At 38.6% G+C, this 18,324-nt stretch overlaps 2 protein-coding genes across 2 annotated transcripts in view; one reads left to right on the top strand and one right to left on the bottom strand.

Annotated features, from left to right (window-relative positions):
* abtb2b (ankyrin repeat and BTB (POZ) domain containing 2b) overlaps nucleotides 1-12,804 on the top strand; it is a 19,659-nt gene extending 6,855 nt beyond the window's left edge. Inside the window, exons 3-16 of the mRNA XM_015052208.1 lie at nucleotides 4,101-4,253; nucleotides 4,629-4,794; nucleotides 5,045-5,134; nucleotides 5,304-5,405; nucleotides 5,813-5,909; nucleotides 6,536-6,671; nucleotides 7,198-7,460; nucleotides 7,537-7,715; nucleotides 7,803-7,908; nucleotides 8,075-8,177; nucleotides 9,273-9,360; nucleotides 10,368-10,436; nucleotides 11,583-11,696; nucleotides 11,793-12,804. Of these exons, the coding sequence (XP_014907694.1) occupies nucleotides 4,101-4,253; nucleotides 4,629-4,794; nucleotides 5,045-5,134; nucleotides 5,304-5,405; nucleotides 5,813-5,909; nucleotides 6,536-6,671; nucleotides 7,198-7,460; nucleotides 7,537-7,715; nucleotides 7,803-7,908; nucleotides 8,075-8,177; nucleotides 9,273-9,360; nucleotides 10,368-10,436; nucleotides 11,583-11,696; nucleotides 11,793-12,026 (1,900 nt within the window). The 3' untranslated portion in view covers nucleotides 12,027-12,804. The remainder of the gene's footprint in view (nucleotides 1-4,100; nucleotides 4,254-4,628; nucleotides 4,795-5,044; nucleotides 5,135-5,303; nucleotides 5,406-5,812; nucleotides 5,910-6,535; nucleotides 6,672-7,197; nucleotides 7,461-7,536; nucleotides 7,716-7,802; nucleotides 7,909-8,074; nucleotides 8,178-9,272; nucleotides 9,361-10,367; nucleotides 10,437-11,582; nucleotides 11,697-11,792) is intronic.
* Nucleotides 12,805-16,040: 3,236 nt separating this feature from the next.
* The window catches only part of LOC106959558 (serine/threonine-protein kinase BRSK2), a 196,736-nt gene continuing 194,452 nt past the window's right edge, over nucleotides 16,041-18,324 (bottom strand). The window contains exon 20 of the mRNA XM_015052206.1: nucleotides 16,041-18,249. Within this exon, the coding sequence (XP_014907692.1) occupies nucleotides 18,227-18,249 (23 nt within the window). The 3' untranslated portion in view covers nucleotides 16,041-18,226. The remainder of the gene's footprint in view (nucleotides 18,250-18,324) is intronic.

Here is an 18,324-nt window from a genome sequence, read left to right on the forward strand (position 1 = left end):
AAATAAGTAGCTTTTTCCGGAGGAACTCCTTTTTTTTTTTTTTTTTTTTTTTTTTTTTTTTTTTTTATCTGTCTAATCATCTTGCCCTCTGGTCGGTCATTTAAGTGTTATTTTTTATTGCGTTAATTACTAGGAGAAAATGGTCCCAGGTGTTAAGTTGGGTTGAAAGAAGACTTAAAAGCACCTTGAGGTGTAAATTAGGTAGAACAGTGGTGATTTAACGGATTTAAAGAAGCACGGGTGCTCTGTAATTCTGTCTCTTTAGTTCCGCTCCAAGTTCGGTTTAGTTAAACAGCTCTAAGTACAGAGTGTCTAGAAAAGCAGTTGGAAAATATTTGCACTCTCTGGATATTTGCACATAACTTTTTGCAATTAAGCCTCTTCTATTTGCAAATGACTTTCATATTTAGACAGAGGCTTTAATGTCGAAGAAATTATATTTTCTGCTGTTTGATTTCAACAGGCAGTAGGGAGTATAAACTTGCCAAAAAGTCCTCTGTTTTAAAATGTGTTGAAATGCTGATTGGAATGAACAGATTCATTTTTGCCGAGGTGTAAATCTCTCAGAAAGTTAATAAATGTAAATGATCTGAGAAAAGACGTACGGTTTTTCCTCTCTGTGTAAAGGTTAATTAATTGACACTATATGCATGTGTTTAAGGGGTAAGAGATGAGGCCATCTGTCTCTGATGCATTTAATAGTGAACATACACAGTATAAGTGTGCTAAGGTGGACTTCTCAATAGCGTCAAAGGAAACCAACCAGTAAAATTCCCCCTCTCTTTTCCTATCTAAGGATTTCTTCGAAACCCTTAGATGTTTTTAGTGTTGGATTTATATCCCACTGGTTTATGTGAGCAGAATAAAACTATAGCCCTCTTTCTAAACATTCGAACACTCTGTTTTTCTTCAAAAGCATCTGCTTCTTCATCACTGCACACATTCTGAAAATGTTACGGAGCCAACTCAGGTGGTAGGCTATGGAAGTGCAAACCTGGTAGTGATTACAATGGTAAAGTCTGTTCATGCTGCAGAGTTCTCTGCTACAGAGGGCCTCTTCATCTCTGTGACCCACCCTCTATTGGAAGCTTTCTAAAATCTTTGGCAGAAACTCAAAACTGCCAGAATCTGTGTGGGCCACATCATCAAATGTTATAGGAAGCCTGGTGAGAGACTAACAGCAGATTCTCTTTTACTACAAGAGCTGAGACTCGTTTTGGTCCCAAATAAAGCTGCTGCATGGCTGTATGTGATGATTATTAAACTGCATGAAACGTAGAAAGGCAAACACTTTGGTCTGAGCATATGCTTGATTTTGCACAATGTTGGAATAGAAATCATTAATCATCCTGTGTTCAAATGACTAAAGACACTCCTTTACCATAAAAAGAGATTAGAGCACTAATAAAATGTAATTGATGAGCTGTAGTTTATGATTCTTGTTGTCAAATATAGATTAAAAAAAGATCTTCATCTTCTAGATGAGTGATTAAACTTGTCTGTCACATTGCTACTAATTTGATTAAGACAAGATGGCCTTTAAATATATAAATTAATAAGCTTTAAGCTTTAGTCCCTACTGGACATAGCAACAAATGTTTGAACTCTAATCTGTCCTGCATGAAAAGTAAACACACCTGAGCATTACTTATTAAGCTCATCGTTCTTTTATGGTTGAAGAAGTGCAATAATTCAAAGCCAATGTTTATATTTGTAGGTGTGGGAAAGTCTGTACATGGTAGTCTATGTAAATTCATCGTCTACATCTTTGAGCGTGGCTCTCAGCATGTCGGGTCACAAGGCTATCTGGTTTCAGTGTTAACTGCCATCAAGGCTTTGATGCTAATCTAATCTCTGACGAAGCTGCAGTTTTTGTTTCAGGTTTAAGGGCACAACTTAGCGCGGCAGTCATACGAGGAGTTTAATGAGAGGAAGAGGAAAGAAAGATGGGGGTAATTATGAGAGAAGACGAGCTGCATCTGCTGAACATGCACTTCTACATAGATACATTAAGGTCTTTTACTGGTAAAGGTCTTTCAGAGCTCTAAGACTTCTTCCAACACATCCCAGTTATGGGTGATGGGGTTTCGGTCAGTCGCAGGTTGCTAATCCACATATGGGAGTAAAAGGACATCTGTGAAGCTTTACCTGAATAACTTGGCCTTTGTCAATTCTTGCTCTGGTATCTTGGAATTAACCAATTTTGTTAGACAAATTTGTCAGTAAAACTTGATTTTTATACATTTTATAAACGTATACACCCCTATCCAATTCAATGTACATTCCCTATCACTAGAACAACATAAATTCTGTCTCATCAGGTCCGTCAACCTTTCACCGTTCCAACCTTATGCTATATGAGCTTTAGAAATCCACTCATCACAGAGGCTGTAAAGTTCTCTGTAAGTTGTATATCTGGAAGTCATGTTACTTCTATTATTTATCACTCACAGTATTAATATCGTACTACGTGCTTCATTGATCTTTTTTATTTTGCCTATTCAATCAAATCTCACTGCACTAGTTGCTCATAGCTGACATAGATGGTGATGCTCAAGAAAATGTAAGTCAGACTATGCAGGACTATGGTGCAGTCTCTTAAAACTCCCTTACTTGTTAAACAGACTGACAGATTAATAAGGTTTTAGATTAATCCTCTAATGGAGCAATGGGTGTAAAGTGCAAATAGCTAAATATGTTAAATTGGAGATGGTTCAGTTTTGTTTTAGTTGACTTGCTTAGAATGTGCCTGGAAAGAGCAACACAATAAACAATCTGCACTGCAAGTGCTGTGTTTTTAAAAGAAAAAAAAATAAATAAATGTAGAAATGAATGAATACATCCACCTGCAAAATCCAATTTGTGTTAAGTGGAGCACATTAAGAGAGCTATAAGCATTGATTCCCAAACCTACAGGGCCTTCCCTCCTCAGAAACATGGCGTTCTTATCACTCTATGCCTGCAGCACTATCTAAAAAGTGGCAGACTGCCTCCCAACCCCCCCTGCCTCACGTTGACATATCCCACCTGCTTCCTAGCTGTTTCCCAAACACTTAGACCTTAATTATATGCACCCAGCAGCTACACTTCACACCCCCTCCCTCCTTCTTGAGCTCATCAGTTCCCAGTCTACTTGTTCACAGTCACGCCTGGCTGACGGTGAGACCCCTCCTGACTGATCTGCTACTGACAAAACAGCATTTGACAGAAAATCTAAAAAAAAAGACTTCAGTGCTCGTGTCAGACTAACTGCAGGTATTTAAATGCATTTTGATCTGTTGGATATTTTAGGAAAAAAGCTGCCAAAGGTCAGTTAAAACCAAAATATTACACTTTGCTCAGAGATTTTGATGTCATCTAAGCAGTCGTATCAGAATTAATAATACTGCAAGACTCAGTCCTTGTTAACTACAGCTGCACAGTGCAGGGTTTGATGCAGTTCATGAATATAAATGGAGGCGTATTCATGAACTGCATTGAACCCTGGATCACATCAGAACAGATGTAAGCTCACCGAGAACAAACATCACAGCAGGAGTAAGACAGTCGCCAGTAACTTAATATAGCACAATAGCAGTGTTCATGCAGCCATTAACAGAATGTCACTGAGGCTTCAAAGGACCAAAAGCAAACAATCCCATTCACAGTAAAACACTGTTGTTCACAAGCTTACTCTATGCACATATGGTCAGAGCAAGGTGGAGACAAAAAGGCTTAACACTAGATAACTGACTAGATATTACATTACTAAGAACTGCATCATCTCTTGCTGATTCAGATGGAGGAGGATGATGAAGACAAACAGACAAAGCAAAAGGGTGTGTTTAATCCAAATGCATTTAAGAATGTCAGACATGGCTACAACAATACAATCATCCTTACTTCTGCAAAATCTGTGTAATCTTCTCCAAAATCTTCAAACTCAAAATCTTTTTTATCTTTCGGTTCAGTGGACGCTCTTGTTTTTTTATGGTTAATATTTTAGGAACGCCTGGTTGGTGCACATCTAAGCTTTTGACTTTGAAATCAAACATGGCTTTGAAGACTACTCATCATTATTTCAAGATCAACAAACAATGGTGAATGATCTTTTCTTTTAGGCCATTTATGCTGTTGCCGCCTCTGATGGAGTGGATGAGAGTGGCCATAGTTCACGCCGAGCATCGCAAGAGCCTGTTGGTGGACAGTGATGATGTCAGACAGACCGCCAGGCTCCTCCTTCCAGGACTTGACTGTGAACCAAGACAACTAAAGTAAATCGACACATAACTGCTGTCCTTTCACGAATTGAATTATTGTTGAGTCAGTTAATATTTCATGTATACATTTCAATTTGTCTGACCTACAAAAATAAAAAGCAGAAAGAAAACCCTTAAAGCTATGTTGTCTTTTACCTTTGCACTTTTAAACTGATTCAGCTTTATGTTTAAAAAGCACAGGCTGTGAGAAGCAGACCAGTAACTACACACTGGCAGAATAGTGATATTGTACAGTTTTATTTCTGTAGAAAAACATTTCATGTTAACATATGGTCAGCATGAGCCACTTGGTGGTTATAAAAGGTTTTTAATAGGGTGTTTAAATCTTGATTCCTTTAATAAGGTGTATAAATCTTGATTCCTTTTAAGGCCGGAGTGTTGCTTTAGCTCCTTCAAGCGTCTGGACTCCAAAGCTGCCATAGATAAATTCAACCTGGACTTGGGTTTTCGGATGCTCAATTGTGGACGCACTGATCTCATTGGTCAAGCTATTGACCTGCTCAGGCCAGATGGGGTCAACAGCATGGACGACCAGGTATGAGCACTATTAGAACAAATGCAGTAATTAGGATTTATATGCAAGTGCATGCAGATGCACTGATTTAAATGTTAACTTTTTGTGGATAAGTTTAGAACAAATCAGCTGTGGAGCAGGGGTTCTTCATAAAAGTACGCCAGTTTTCATCAAATTCAAAGTAATCTCACCTGAAGGCAGGAAAGCTTGTATGTATGATAAATAGGCTTCTTTCTTGCCTAATCTTGCGCTTTTCCTCTTCGTCATTCAGGGTATGACCCCTCTGATGTATGCCTGTGCAGCTGGAGATGAGGCCCTTGTCCAGATGCTGATTGATGCTGGAGCCAACCTTGATGTGGCGGTAAATAAAGAACAGATGTCCTCAACCTTTACAATGTATTTGTCAACAATTTGTCAACGGATATATTTGCAAAAATGGCATCCAAAGTCCACTATGGTTAGCTGTGTAAACATTTCCAGTCTTTGCCTTGAGATAATTTATTCTTTTCTAATCTGTTCTGCATATGCAGGTTCCATTGTACTCCCCAAAGTATCCTTCTGTACACCCTGACAGTCGACACTGGACAGCTCTCACCTTTGCAGTGTTGCATGGACACATCCCTGTAGTGCAGGTACAACATATACAGATATTAGTATCCTTAGTGTTATATTAAAAATTCCCCTGAATGGGTTTTTTTTTTTTTTTTTTTTAGCTTATTCTAATTTCCACTTTTACGATTTGCTGTAGACCTGTCTATCTAACCATAGACCTGACAAAACAGTGTTAAATACCTGTTAATGTGTTCCCTCATGCTATAAAAGAAAACCTAACCCTAATGAGCTGTAAATTCAACCTTAAAAAAATACCCCAAACATTTTTTTAATTTTTTTTTTATACTTTTGGTGAACAAAAACGTCTTTTCACATGTGCTGTTTATCAGCATAATTAACCACTTTGATATACTTCGTTTATAAGCTAGTGTCCTTTTAATCTACTTTCAAGACATGCTTAATAAATGGATGTGACGTTTGTCTGCAGCTTCTGTTGGATGCGGGAGCCAATGTGGAGGGGGCAGCAATCCGAAATGGTCAGGAGACCACAGCAGACACTCCGCTGCAGCTGGCGTCTGCAGCAGGTGGGTAAACGCAGACACTTCAGCTCAAAGCATAGCTCATGTTAGAGTGCTGCTTATGTACAGAGGGTTTGTGTTCTCATTTGATTCATTGCCAGTAAAGTTTTGATACACTTACATGCAAAAACAGCTGTAAGACAGAAAGGTAAATTAATGAGAGGTTGTTGTCTTTCTGTGAAACATCTAATAACTCATTGGCATTCAATATGCCAATGAGTTATTGGCATACTTTTCCCATAGATCACGAAGTTGTGAATGTGCAGGAGTAGTGGGAGGGGAGAGGAGAGGGATTAGTGGAATTAGAGTGTAAAATGAAAGTGCGGTGAAAAAAGAAATGCTGCCTGCAGTAGTTTAGTCCCTTCTGGCCCACATTCCTCCACAGGATCATCTGAAAGCCATACAGTGAAGCAAAAGACACATGGTCCACACATAGCTGCAGTGACAGTGAGCAAAACGCCTTAATGTCAATGTGCTGCTGGTTTATGAATCTAATGTAAACTGCAATACACTAATCTCAGGAAAGTAAACTTTGAGTACATAAAAAAAAGCAATTGGAGAAAAACTAAAAGTTTTTAGTTGATTTTAATAAAATGTGTTTAGAAGTTGATAGGTGCTTATGCGTTTCTCAGGTAACTACGAGATGGTGACTTTGCTCCTGGCACGTGGCGCTGACCCCTTATCAAGGAGCCATGATGGAAATGCTCTTACGTCATCTCTTTATGAAGACATGAACTGCTTCAGTCATGCTGCTGCACATGGACACAGGTTTGTCGGATTTCATTTTGAGACATTACTTTTTTTCAGCGCTTCATTTCAAAACAGAAACTAAAAATTCATGTATTTTTATATTTTATCCTACCACACTTTTTTCGTCCACTCTCTGATCAGCCGATGTCTTTAGTAATGACTTATTGTGGCTTACACTCCTTGTGAAGGCCATAAGTCATAACATTCCTGTAATAACTGTCGTTTTTTAATTTTACATATATTGTTTAACTGAAACTTTATTTTTAAGTTCATTCTGAGTGGAGATGCAATGTATCTAGTGTGCAAAGTGAGCAGGGGGTTGTGTTGTCCATTTGTTTTTTAAAAACCAACTGGTAGAGTGATCCTCTCCACCTGTTTGCTGTGTGTTCATGTGAACTCTGTGTAGACTCAACACTTCACATTCCACACTAAGAGTGATGGATTATCTAATCACATAGATCACAGGGTCACAGAAATGTAAGTATGTTTTACCATTTGAGAACAGATAACCGATTTAATGCTTGTTGTTTCCTTCCTCCATCAGAAACGTGCTGAGAAAGCTACTGACTCAACCCCAGCAGATCAAAGAGGATGTCCTGTCTCTGGAGGAGATCCTAGCAGAAGGAGTGGAGAATGAAATTCCAGGGATGTGTCCTTATCTTCCAACACCTTCCAATGGCACTCCGACACTGCAGGATGTAGACATACCCAATCTCTGCAAGGCCAGGATGAAGGCTCTTCAAGAAGCTAGCTACTACAGTGCCGAGCACGGATATCTTGATGTCACCATGGAGCTTCATGCAATGGGTACCTTTCAGATAGCCATAAGACAACAAGACTTTTGTTTATTTGTGCTTCTAAAACCAAACTTGTCTGTAATTAGGTGTGCCGTGGAAACTGCATGTGTGGCTGGAATCTCTTCGTTGTGCCCATCAGCAGTCCAAGATGGGGGCCATCCTCTCTCTTCTCAGAGAGTTTACCACAGTCCGAGAAGAGGACTACTGTGATGAACTTGTCACCACAGGCCTGCCCCTCATGTTCACTATCCTGCGAACCACCAAGGTATTGTCAAAAATGAAGCCTGTGACGTTTACTACTTTTCAGTCTCCGGAATAAGAAATAATCCTGACCTTCTGTTCTTTCTTTCAGAGCGATACCATTATACAGCAGCTGGCAGCTATTTTTAGTCACTGTTTTGGCTCAGCACCACTTCCAGCCATCCCTGAGATGAAGGCATCTCTTTCAGCTCAGTTGGGTGAGAAAGCTTTGATTGATGACTGTATGAATAAATGTAGTTCACTGTCCTATAGTGGAAATTTTAAACAAAGCTGCCAAAAATTATAAGCTATTATTACATTGAAAGTAGGATGTGATGGGCTGAAATCTGAGTCATTTACATATTATTAATCTGATCTTTACAGATCCACTCTTTCTGAACAACCCAGACATGTCAGATGTGACATTTTTGGTGGAGGGAAAACCATTTTATGGACACAAAGTCCTTCTGATAACCTCTTCTGACAAGTAAGTGCAACCACTCTTCATTTTGCAGATGTGTATTCATTTTAGACACACAAATCAGAATTTTGTGTTTGAGTTTTCATCTGCCAAAATGTATTCAGATTTCTTTTTTTCTTGCCTTCTTGACTGACATGCAACACATTTTACCACATTTGTGAAAGGAGTCACTGTAAAAGTTATTTTTAAGTGAACAAAATGATTAAAGAGCTCAGTTTGAAGCTGCCCTTAGAATAACCTTTTAGTACTTTTCTAAAACTGTAGCCTCTGTATGTCTTCCCTTGAGCAGAGATTCCCAACCATGGCCCTCAGGACATAATGTCCTGCATGTTTTAGATGTGTCCCCACTCCTGTACAAATTATCAAAGGGTTAGGGTTAGCAAAGTCTTAAAAATCAGCCACTGTCCTCTTCTGTTCTCCAGTGAGAGGTTTGACCAACAGACGGACCTCTACCAGGTCATGTCTGCACATTTACAGTTAACTCTAGCTACCCATCTCACCAACCTTCTTGCTATATTTAGCAACATTTCAGACAAGAGAAAAATGGTATCGGCCAAAATCGAAATCAGCAGGTCAGGCTTTTTAAAAGATTAGAACCCAGTTTATCACCCATTCATTTAAGCCATGTGTGTAGCAGCAGGGAAACAAATAAAATATGCAGGACAGTTGTGACCAAGAACCACGACTGGGAACCTATGCTTTCGTGGTTAAAGACTTCCAATAATTGAGATTTCCAAATCGGACATATTCTGTAACGGAGAATTTCTGACTTTTCTCTACACTGTTCAGCTCTATTATACGTTGAAGGTCTCTGTCGTAACTTGAAAGAATGCAGACATATCCCAACATGTCAAGAATGACTTTCTTTTGAATCTGTTTTTATAGCTGTACTCCATTTATTGTTAACTCTGTTACAGCATCCACACCAAAGAGTAGTCAACAATATTACCTGGTTGAGATTGTTTTTTTAGGTTTCTGACCAGTTGGTACTTTTGAGGGCCAATCAAGCTAAAAGCAATCGATTTCTCAGAGCATTTCATTTACTTGAGGTTTTTAGAGGAAAATCTAAAAACATTGATAAAACTACTTTTTTCCTTTTAGATTCAAATCTCTGCTGGCATCCTCTGGATCAGATGGAAGCCCCAGCAAAGAAATTGAGATCAGCGATGTCAAGTACCATATTTTCCAGGTATGAAAAATATCTAGCATACAATAATATGAAAAATAGATTAGGGTACCCTATGAGTTTTAATTTCTAGCACTGAAAAAAAAAATCATAAAAACTGTAAATATGTACTTTGACCCATGTTAATTCCCGTATGTCCATAAATATTGCATAGCCACTGATGTGAGCTTCATTATACCGGAAAGTCAGAGATTATTTTGTGTTGTGAAAATCACATCAGCAGTACATGACATTAGCTGCATTAATTGACAAAGTTGGTGAATTATTTGTCAAAATAATGGAAAAATTGTTTTAGAAAAAACAAAACTGCAAAGTAAACACTTTATGCTTTACACGAATCACACGATCAACAACTGGATGTTTCCACTGGTGCATGAAAAAAAACAGGAAGTAATTGGAGGATCATTGTCCAGAATGTTTTTGATGACTTACTGAGTGAACCGAGATTCACATTTGATTTTCTTGCTGTTCTTTTTAATGGAAACGCATTAAATCAGAAATAAAGCATTCCAGGAAAATAATCGCATACCAACTTTCAAGAAGAGCTGGAAGTGACGGGGCTTGGAGATGCATTGCTAGAGCAAGAGCTAGCCAGCTCATTATCATAGGTTCATTAATTCTACCATAAACCAGAGGACGTTGAAGGAAAATAACACTATTTGTAACCTGGAACACAATAATAACCCTCAGAATAACAAAAAAATCCCATGAGAAATAAATTCCTAGATCCAGTTAAAGACCAGACCTAGATGTAATTCAGTTGCTTTGATGTGATTCTACTGCACATGTAGTAAACCCCAGATTGATGTCCAATGGCTCCAAGAAGTGTCTTATTGACATTCCTTCAGCCTAAGGGTCACAGGGTGTCCTAATGTTTACTTTAGCAAAAAAAAAAATGTTTGAAAGAAATACATTTTTACAGTGTAGTCTCTTTTTTCCTGCACATGCCAAAACAATTAGATAAACTGATGCTGAAATGTTGCTAAACTAGACATTTGACCTCTCTACAGATGATGATGTCTTACCTGTACTGTGGAGGAACAGAATCACTGAAAACGAATGTGATGGACTTACTGGAGGTGAGAACACTGAAGGTTCAGATCATGCTAATTAGATTGACTTGAACTGCACAGACAGTTAAAGATGTTCACACATTTTTACTACACAGTCATTGTGAGATCACAGAACAGTATGTTATGATATATTGGGTGAACAGGCACCTGGTCATTAGCACATGTGGATCATATTAATCTGTTTTCTAAAGGTACGTGATCAAACTTGTTTTTGCTCCTCCAATTTTCCATGAAATTGGGCTCATTTGCCAAAATTAATACAGGAAATGTGAATTCATGGCCTGTACTCTTTCACCATTCAACCCGTTTAGTGCAAATTAAGCTGTACATTAGTTTTACTTGAAAATTAGTTCATTTGTACACTCATTGACTAAATGTTTTCATTCAGTATTGCCTTACTGAAAGAAGAGAACGAATACCAAAACAATCTGTAGGCTAAATAGACTTGTTTTTTTGTTTTTTTTCCATCAACTATTATCAAAATGCCACCTCGTTAGGAGGAACCGAACTTGGATCCGGAATTGAAGAATTGATATCACCGAAACCTGATCTAGTCATGGCAGATCATCAAAAAGCATCCAGTTATGTAGGTTATACTTTTAGGAACTGAAATTAGTGAGATATGTATTCTAAAGAACAGGAGAACTCAAAAATACACTGCTCAAAAAAATAAAGGGAACACTCAAATAACACATCCTAGATCTGAATGAATGAAATATTCTCATTGAATACTTTGTTCTGTACAAAGTTGAATGTGCTGACAACAAAATCACACAAAAATCATCAATGGAAATCAAATTTATTAACCAATGGAGGCCTGGATTTGGAGCCACACACAAAATTAAAGTGAAATGTTCCCCTTATTTTTTTGAGCAGTATATTTACAAGTTCAAAATGAGTGATCTAAATCTCTGCTGAGGCACATTCATCAGCCGGAGGCAGCAACAGCTCTGTGTATTCCTGCTTCTGGGGGACATGCAAACACGTGCAGCTTTGTGAAACTGATCCAGTTCCTTATAATTTTTTGTTCTACAACCGGATACCACGGCCAAAATAAATAAATCTAAGCTTATATTATGACTACAGACACAACCAGGTGGGTTTATGAACTAAAAGATTATAAAATTTTGGTTACTTTTTTTTCCCTTACAGCTTTTGTCGGCTGCTAATCAGTTCAAGCTGGGGGCACTACAAAGACATTGTGAGCTCATCTGCTCCAAGCACATAAACCTCGACAATGCAGTCAGCATCTACAAGACAGCCAAGGTAATGTCTGTTTTGAGAAGGCTGTGCTACTCTGTTGTAATCTGGTCTACATTTTGTAAGCAGATAAAACATGATTGTTTTTTTTTCCTTGAACAGGCAAATGGTTCGGTGGATTTGAGTTCATGTTGCGAAAGTTTCTTCCTGCAGCAGATGCCGGCACTGCTGGAAAAAGACGGCTTCAGGACCCTGTTACTAGGAACCAACTGCACTCGACAGGGGAATAACTGCACTTCTTCTCTGGCTCACAGCCGCAGTGACTCACCTCTGGAAGAGCTGGAGGCCATCCTGGCTCAGCGTATACGCTCGCTTTACATTTCATCTCAAGTCTGAAGACGTGAGCCGCTGCAATGAGACAAGACGAAAAGCAACAAATGTGTGAAAGTTGCAGAAGAAGGCTTTGTGTAAATACAGGTGGATTGGTTCTGTAGGAACCACATTCCAGAGAAAATGCTGCAGAACTGTGTACAGTGTGGCACAGTGACTGACTTGGCGGCAGTTGACTCTGAACAGTGTTATTTTGTGCCAAGCACTACATGATGGCGGTTACTGTGACAAACAGTAAGTTTTTCAAAAAGGGTGGTTTGTGTTTTGTTTTTTTTCCTCCAAGGCTCAGGAAGCCTAAATGGAGGCAAGTTTCAAAAACAAAATACTGCTGCCATCTAGTGGAAATCATTAAAGGACTGGAATTTGCAGCAACTCCTGGGTTTTGACTGAAGCTATGTACAGTAACCATAGACTGAAGACGCAGAGTGGGAGGAAAGCTCAGTCCAGTCTGTAGTGATGCAAATGTTTATATATAAAAAAAAAACAAGTACGCTTTTTATATAGTTGTTTTTTTAACTAAAGTATGACCAGAATGACATTTACTGCTAAGTGGGATGGACATTTTCTATTTAATGAGAACAAAAGATGTGAAAGTATTTAATGAGGCATGCCCTTTGATTTCATTTTTAATCCAAGCTAATTAATATTTTAAAAATGCTTCAGCTGTTTATGCAGGCATACTAATAGGTAATTAAGCTTATCTTGATGTTTACCATATTTACACAGCCACAACAGAAGGATTTGAAAAAATGTTTTGCGTGAAATAAACCTTGTGACTTTGACTGGAACTTTTTTTTTTGTATGGTGTTAAATGGACTCACCTGAAAGCAGCAGCAACCTGTAAGAGGAATGCAAATGCATATTCAAACAAATACTTTCTCACAAGAAAAACGGTAAGAGAAAAAAAAATCTTAATTTTGACTCAATGAGCTCTTATTTCTACAAGGCTGTATTAGGCTAAATCAGCACATCTAAACCTTAAACTTAATATCCCCCCCATCTGTCCAGAAACACACACAGTGGACAAATACTGCACAAGGACATTCTTGCCTACAGGGCAGTTTACAAACCAATTAGCGTTAAGTCATGTTTTTGTATTGTGGAAGAAAGCCATAGTAACAGAGAACACACGCATGAACAAGGAGAACATAAAAACTACTCCGGGCATAATTAAACCAAGCTGAGCAAATGCACCATCTCCTTAGCACCCAAAATTCTGGATTATCCTTAACTATAAACCATAAATAACATGAATTGAAACAAAAGGTTGAAGTTTGTTGATTTACCAATTTGCTTACATTCAGAATGTCACTTTTTATCAGATATGAATCATAAGTTGAGGGGGGAACAAGTCTGGAAGCAGAGTGTTGCACTTGAAGAATAATCCACTTTTAAAGGAGTCTGATAAAGTGGTCCGGGTCTCTGATCAGGTTCCTCATGGATATAATCTGAGATGATACCTTGGGCATATGCAGGAAGGTACAAAAACTATGTTACCCATAATGATCTGAAGAGGCATATCAAGGTTCGACTCCTGCTTCACTTTGTCAACCTGTATGTGGCTTTGTGGGCTTACCTGAAAACAGTGGTCTCTTACATGCACCAACCTTTAAGAGTACAAATAAAATATACTCTATAAAAAAGCCAGAAAGGAAAGGTTATGGAAAAAAAAAAAAGATACACAGCTCAAAATTAAAGGGAACACTAAAATAACATTCTAGATCCCAATGAATGGAACATTTCAGTTGAAAGCATTGAGAACAAAATAGCAAAAATTATCAATGTAAATCTAAATTACACTCAAAAGAAAGTGGAAAATCCTATCGCAAGCCAAGCCAGCTTCCGTGGAAATTCCTCAAGAAAAGTCCAAATGAGGCTTAGTAGTGTGTTCTCCTGATGGATCTCTTCCCAGATGTGAATTAAAGCAGTGTTTTTCAACCTTTTTTTTGAGCCAAGCTACACGTTTTAATTGAAAAAATCTCGAGGCACACCACCAACCAAAAATGTAAACAAAGATACTCTGTAGCCGCCTATATTACATATATAGTCATTCTTATCAAAGTGTCTTGAATAGGAATCAAATAAACACAAAAATGTATTTTTATCACATTTTACATTTCTTATTTCAAATTGCACGCAACATGTCCACTTCAAAAATACACCTGAACAGGGCCACAACAATGTGGTCTTAAATTTAAAGAAGTTGTAGAAAACTTCAAAGTGTTTTACACACCATTTCACAAGCATTCTTTTAGCCAGAATACAGAAAATAATTCTTATTCTGAAAGAAGCAATAATATTTGGGAAAGATTTCACTGTTACAATATGAAGAGTTCCATGTACAAAATGTCAATATCTGTATATTTTACCCATCTAGTGTGAAACCTGTGCATGTTTTGATGAAAACAGCTGATTTCCTGGCAGAAATTGAAGAAAGACAAAGCTCTTCCTCAACAGCTCTCAGTCTCTCTCTGATTTTAGTTTTTATAGTAGCCAGGCTTGAGAAGCTCACTTCACACAGTTATGTTGTGGGAAATGGACCCATGTTCTAACTACTGCTGAACTTCACTGTCTTTTCCATCACTGTCGTTAGTCTTGCTAGATCCGATGCTCTCACCGCTACCTGTAAAATTCATGCATCACTAATTCTCTTGTTTTAATGTAAAATGCTCTGTACCTACTGCCATCTAGTGGTAAGAAATTTATATGATTACGCCGCTAGTCACTACTAACCATGGTTTCGTTCACGCCGAGCTTAAGTGCAGCGGCTCTATTTCCCTCCTGTAGTGGCAGCTCGACAGTCCTCAACTTAAAAGCTGCATCATATGAGTTTGAAAACATTCCAACGTCGTGCCTGCTGCTAGCATGTGGTTGTTCTAAATGAAAATTAACGCGTTCTTCTTTGATTTACAATTTTGATATCTAATTATTCACTTCCTGCTAGAGAGCCCCCTGGTGGTTGAAGAAAAATACACAGAAAAGCCACACCGTTTTTGAACAGCATGGTTCAAAGTTTAGGAAAAAAGTAGCAGCTTATAGTCCGGAAAATACGGTACCATAGGTGAAATTGAATAATTTCCACGGCACACCTGACGATCACTCATGGCACACTCGTGTGCCGCGGAACAGTGGTTGAAAAACACTGGATTAAAGCATCAATCAACTGCTGCACAGGCCGCAGTGCAGTTGGTGGTTGGAACAAAACATGTTGTCCCAAATGTGCTTTATTGGATTCAGGTCTGAGGAACACGCGTCGACAGATGGTCTCACAATGGGTCTGAAGGTCTCAACCTCAGACCCATTGCGTCCTTCCGAAGACGTACTGTACCTCTCCACACCATTACTGGCCCACCGCCAAACTGGTCATGTTGCAGACAGCACAACATTTTCCACGGTGTCTCCAGACTCTGTCACATGCTCTCCTCTGTGAAGAGAACACACCGCCAATCTTGGTGCTCTTTGACAAAAGCAAACCACTCTGCAGAGAGTTGGGGTGTAAGAACAGGCCCCATTCATGGATGTCGGACCCTCATACCACCCTCATGGAGTATGATCTTTGAGCAGAAACATACACAATGGCCTACTAGAGGTTATTTTGCAGGGATCTGGCAGTGAGTTGTAAACTCCCGTCTCATGACACCTCTCGGCATGTGGACACTGACAACATGCAAAAATGACAAAGATGTCAGCCAGAAAGGATGGGAAGAGACAAGTGGTCTGCAGTGACCATCTACAAAACTCATCCTTTATAAGGGTCATCTGGCTAATTGCCTCTCATGACCACCTGTTGCCCGTTGTATTTACAAAAACGGCAGGTGAAATAGATTCACACAGTATTGCTTCCTAACAGGTGAGGTTGGTTTGACAGAAGTGCGATTGAATTGAAGTTACATCGAGTTGTTTAAATGTACACTTAATTCTTGATTCTAAGATTATATATATATATATATATATATATATAATTTTTTTTCCTCAAAGGAATGGACCTATCTTTACCAATATGAAAAAGGAGAACACACACAACATAACTGAATGAGTTTATTTGTTTCAGCACTGAAAATGCTCACAGTTATTTAGAATGGGGATTACATCAGTAAGTTTTGTTCCTGCTCTGTCCCAAAAAAAAAGGAAAAAAAATAAAATAAATAAATAAATAAAAAAACTAATAAGAATAAAAGACCCATCCGGGCCAAAATTTGTCCTCAGTGCCGTCAGCTTCCCATTGTAGTAAACAAAGAGGAGGGTGAATAAAACGTATTGCTTTGATTTTGTAGTAGTGGTATTCCCTCCCTGTGCCTCTTCAACAGACAGGCACAGAACGCCCAGACCTCTGAGCTTTCCGCAGAGAGGTACGTAGTAAAGGAAGCATCGTTTAAAAACTTTGTGCACAAGCTGGAGGAAGGAAAAGAAAGTCAGCAGGACTGAAAGGAGAGTAAGAAAGCAAAAGGCCAGAATTAAAAGCAGAGAGAAGGGAATTTCAACTTTAAAACACAGTACTGTTGAGGGAAAAATTAATGAAGGCTGATAGAAGGGGGGCGAGTTTGGCGTGGAACATTAAACACTAAAGCCATGCAAAGAAAAGCTCATGTTTGACATGCACACAGCAATACAAGCTAAAAGCATAGAGCAGGAATCCCCAGCATGGTTGAGAAGACAATCAACCCCCACAGCTCGTCTGTCTATTTACAGAGAGAAGAAGCAGATCACGATCTGACAAATTCTCCTCCTCAGGCCTGGCATTCAATGCACAATATTATGAAACTGACAAATATCAATAGAAGAGCATGTTCCCTCTTCCAAAAGAGGCTAAGTCTACATTCTTAAATTACTGGTAAAACCATTCGTTTTCCAGAGTTCCAACAAGTTCTTGTTTCCTCTTCAATGAGGTCTGGAAATAAAGAGATTTGTCAAAGTTCACATATTTCTGTTTTAAGTCAAACAAAAACAAAATAAAGTTCAGCTTTTTTTTTCTCTCTCTTTTCTTTAAATGTCCCATTTACCAACACACAAGAGGGTAGTAAATAACATTCAACTGACCTAACAGCTTTGTCCATATAAATAGCCAAGTTATAATAAATTAGGAATTAAACAGTGAGATGAACAAATATGGATAAATTAAGGACAACAATACAAAAATATTCACAATTGCATTTAACCCTTTTTTTTTTTTTTGTTCCTCTACTCCTACTGCTGGTATTTGAGACTAAGAGAGAGGTACAAATGGAAAATCAAAGAAAGTGCTGCAGAGAACAGGGAATGTTTGGATAATTTCCAGGTCGATCAAACAGGGACAGCGATAATCATGTAACAAAAATACACAGAATTTAAAATGACAGAATGATGCAGGCGTAGCTTCAACCGCCTGTTTCTATGATATCTAACAGTGTCACAACTAGACATTTCATTTTTTTTTTTACATTAAAAATGCTTTCAGTCTGTACAAGAGAATAGATCATTCATTTAAATACCCACATAACCCTCCCTGTACCCACCCTCCCCCCCCACCAATACTTTCATTTTTATCTCCCCCATTTCCCCGTTGCCTGTTTTGCTGACACCCACGTCCTCTCTGAAATCATGATTTCAGTCCATTTTGCAGCAGTTGTATCAAGTCTAATAAAAATTAAAATTCAAACCCAGTTCATCACAAAGAAAGTACAATACAAAGCAAAGGGATACAATCCGGCAAGCGCCTGTGTTGGCTGTTTGGACGTCCAGCGACAACGCTCTCTCTTTGCTCCTCCTCACATTTCTGTAAGTCTTTTGTAGGTTTATTTTATGTTTTTCCATCAACATTGGTACATCCCAGAGTATTTTGTGCATGTTTTTTCTTTTTTTTTTGTATGCTGTACCTTGAGTGTTTTGACCAGTGCTTTATTTCCAATAGAATAAAAATAATCCCTTTAAAAAAAAAAAAAAAGAAAGAAAAAAAGAAGATGAGCCATTTGATGACTGGAGAGTATGATTGTAGGTGTGTGCTTGAAAGATTATGGAAGAAGCACTAAAATGACTTTCATCTACTTTCTACTGATGGATGCCAAAGGTGGAGTTGGGGTGCAGTCGAAGGTGGAAGGCTTTTTTTTCGGCACCCCTCGGAGAGGAGTCCTCCACTGACAAATGTCCGACACTCTTGGCACATTTGAAGGGGGGGTGGATTGGGGTAGTTGTTGGAGGGGCAAGTGGAGCATGGAGCAGGAGGAGGGACTTTAATAGGTTTTCTGGATTATTCCTGGTGTCAAAAACAAGTCAGGACATCACAGAGGTTACCAGCAGAAAGGGACACAAATAAGCATGTGGGGGGGGG

The sequence above is a fragment of the Poecilia latipinna genome, unplaced genomic scaffold (genome assembly GCF_001443285.1).
Source record: "Poecilia latipinna isolate Pla-1442-1.1 unplaced genomic scaffold, P_latipinna-1.0 Scaffold1095, whole genome shotgun sequence".
Taxonomy (NCBI): Eukaryota; Metazoa; Chordata; class Actinopteri; order Cyprinodontiformes; family Poeciliidae; genus Poecilia; species Poecilia latipinna.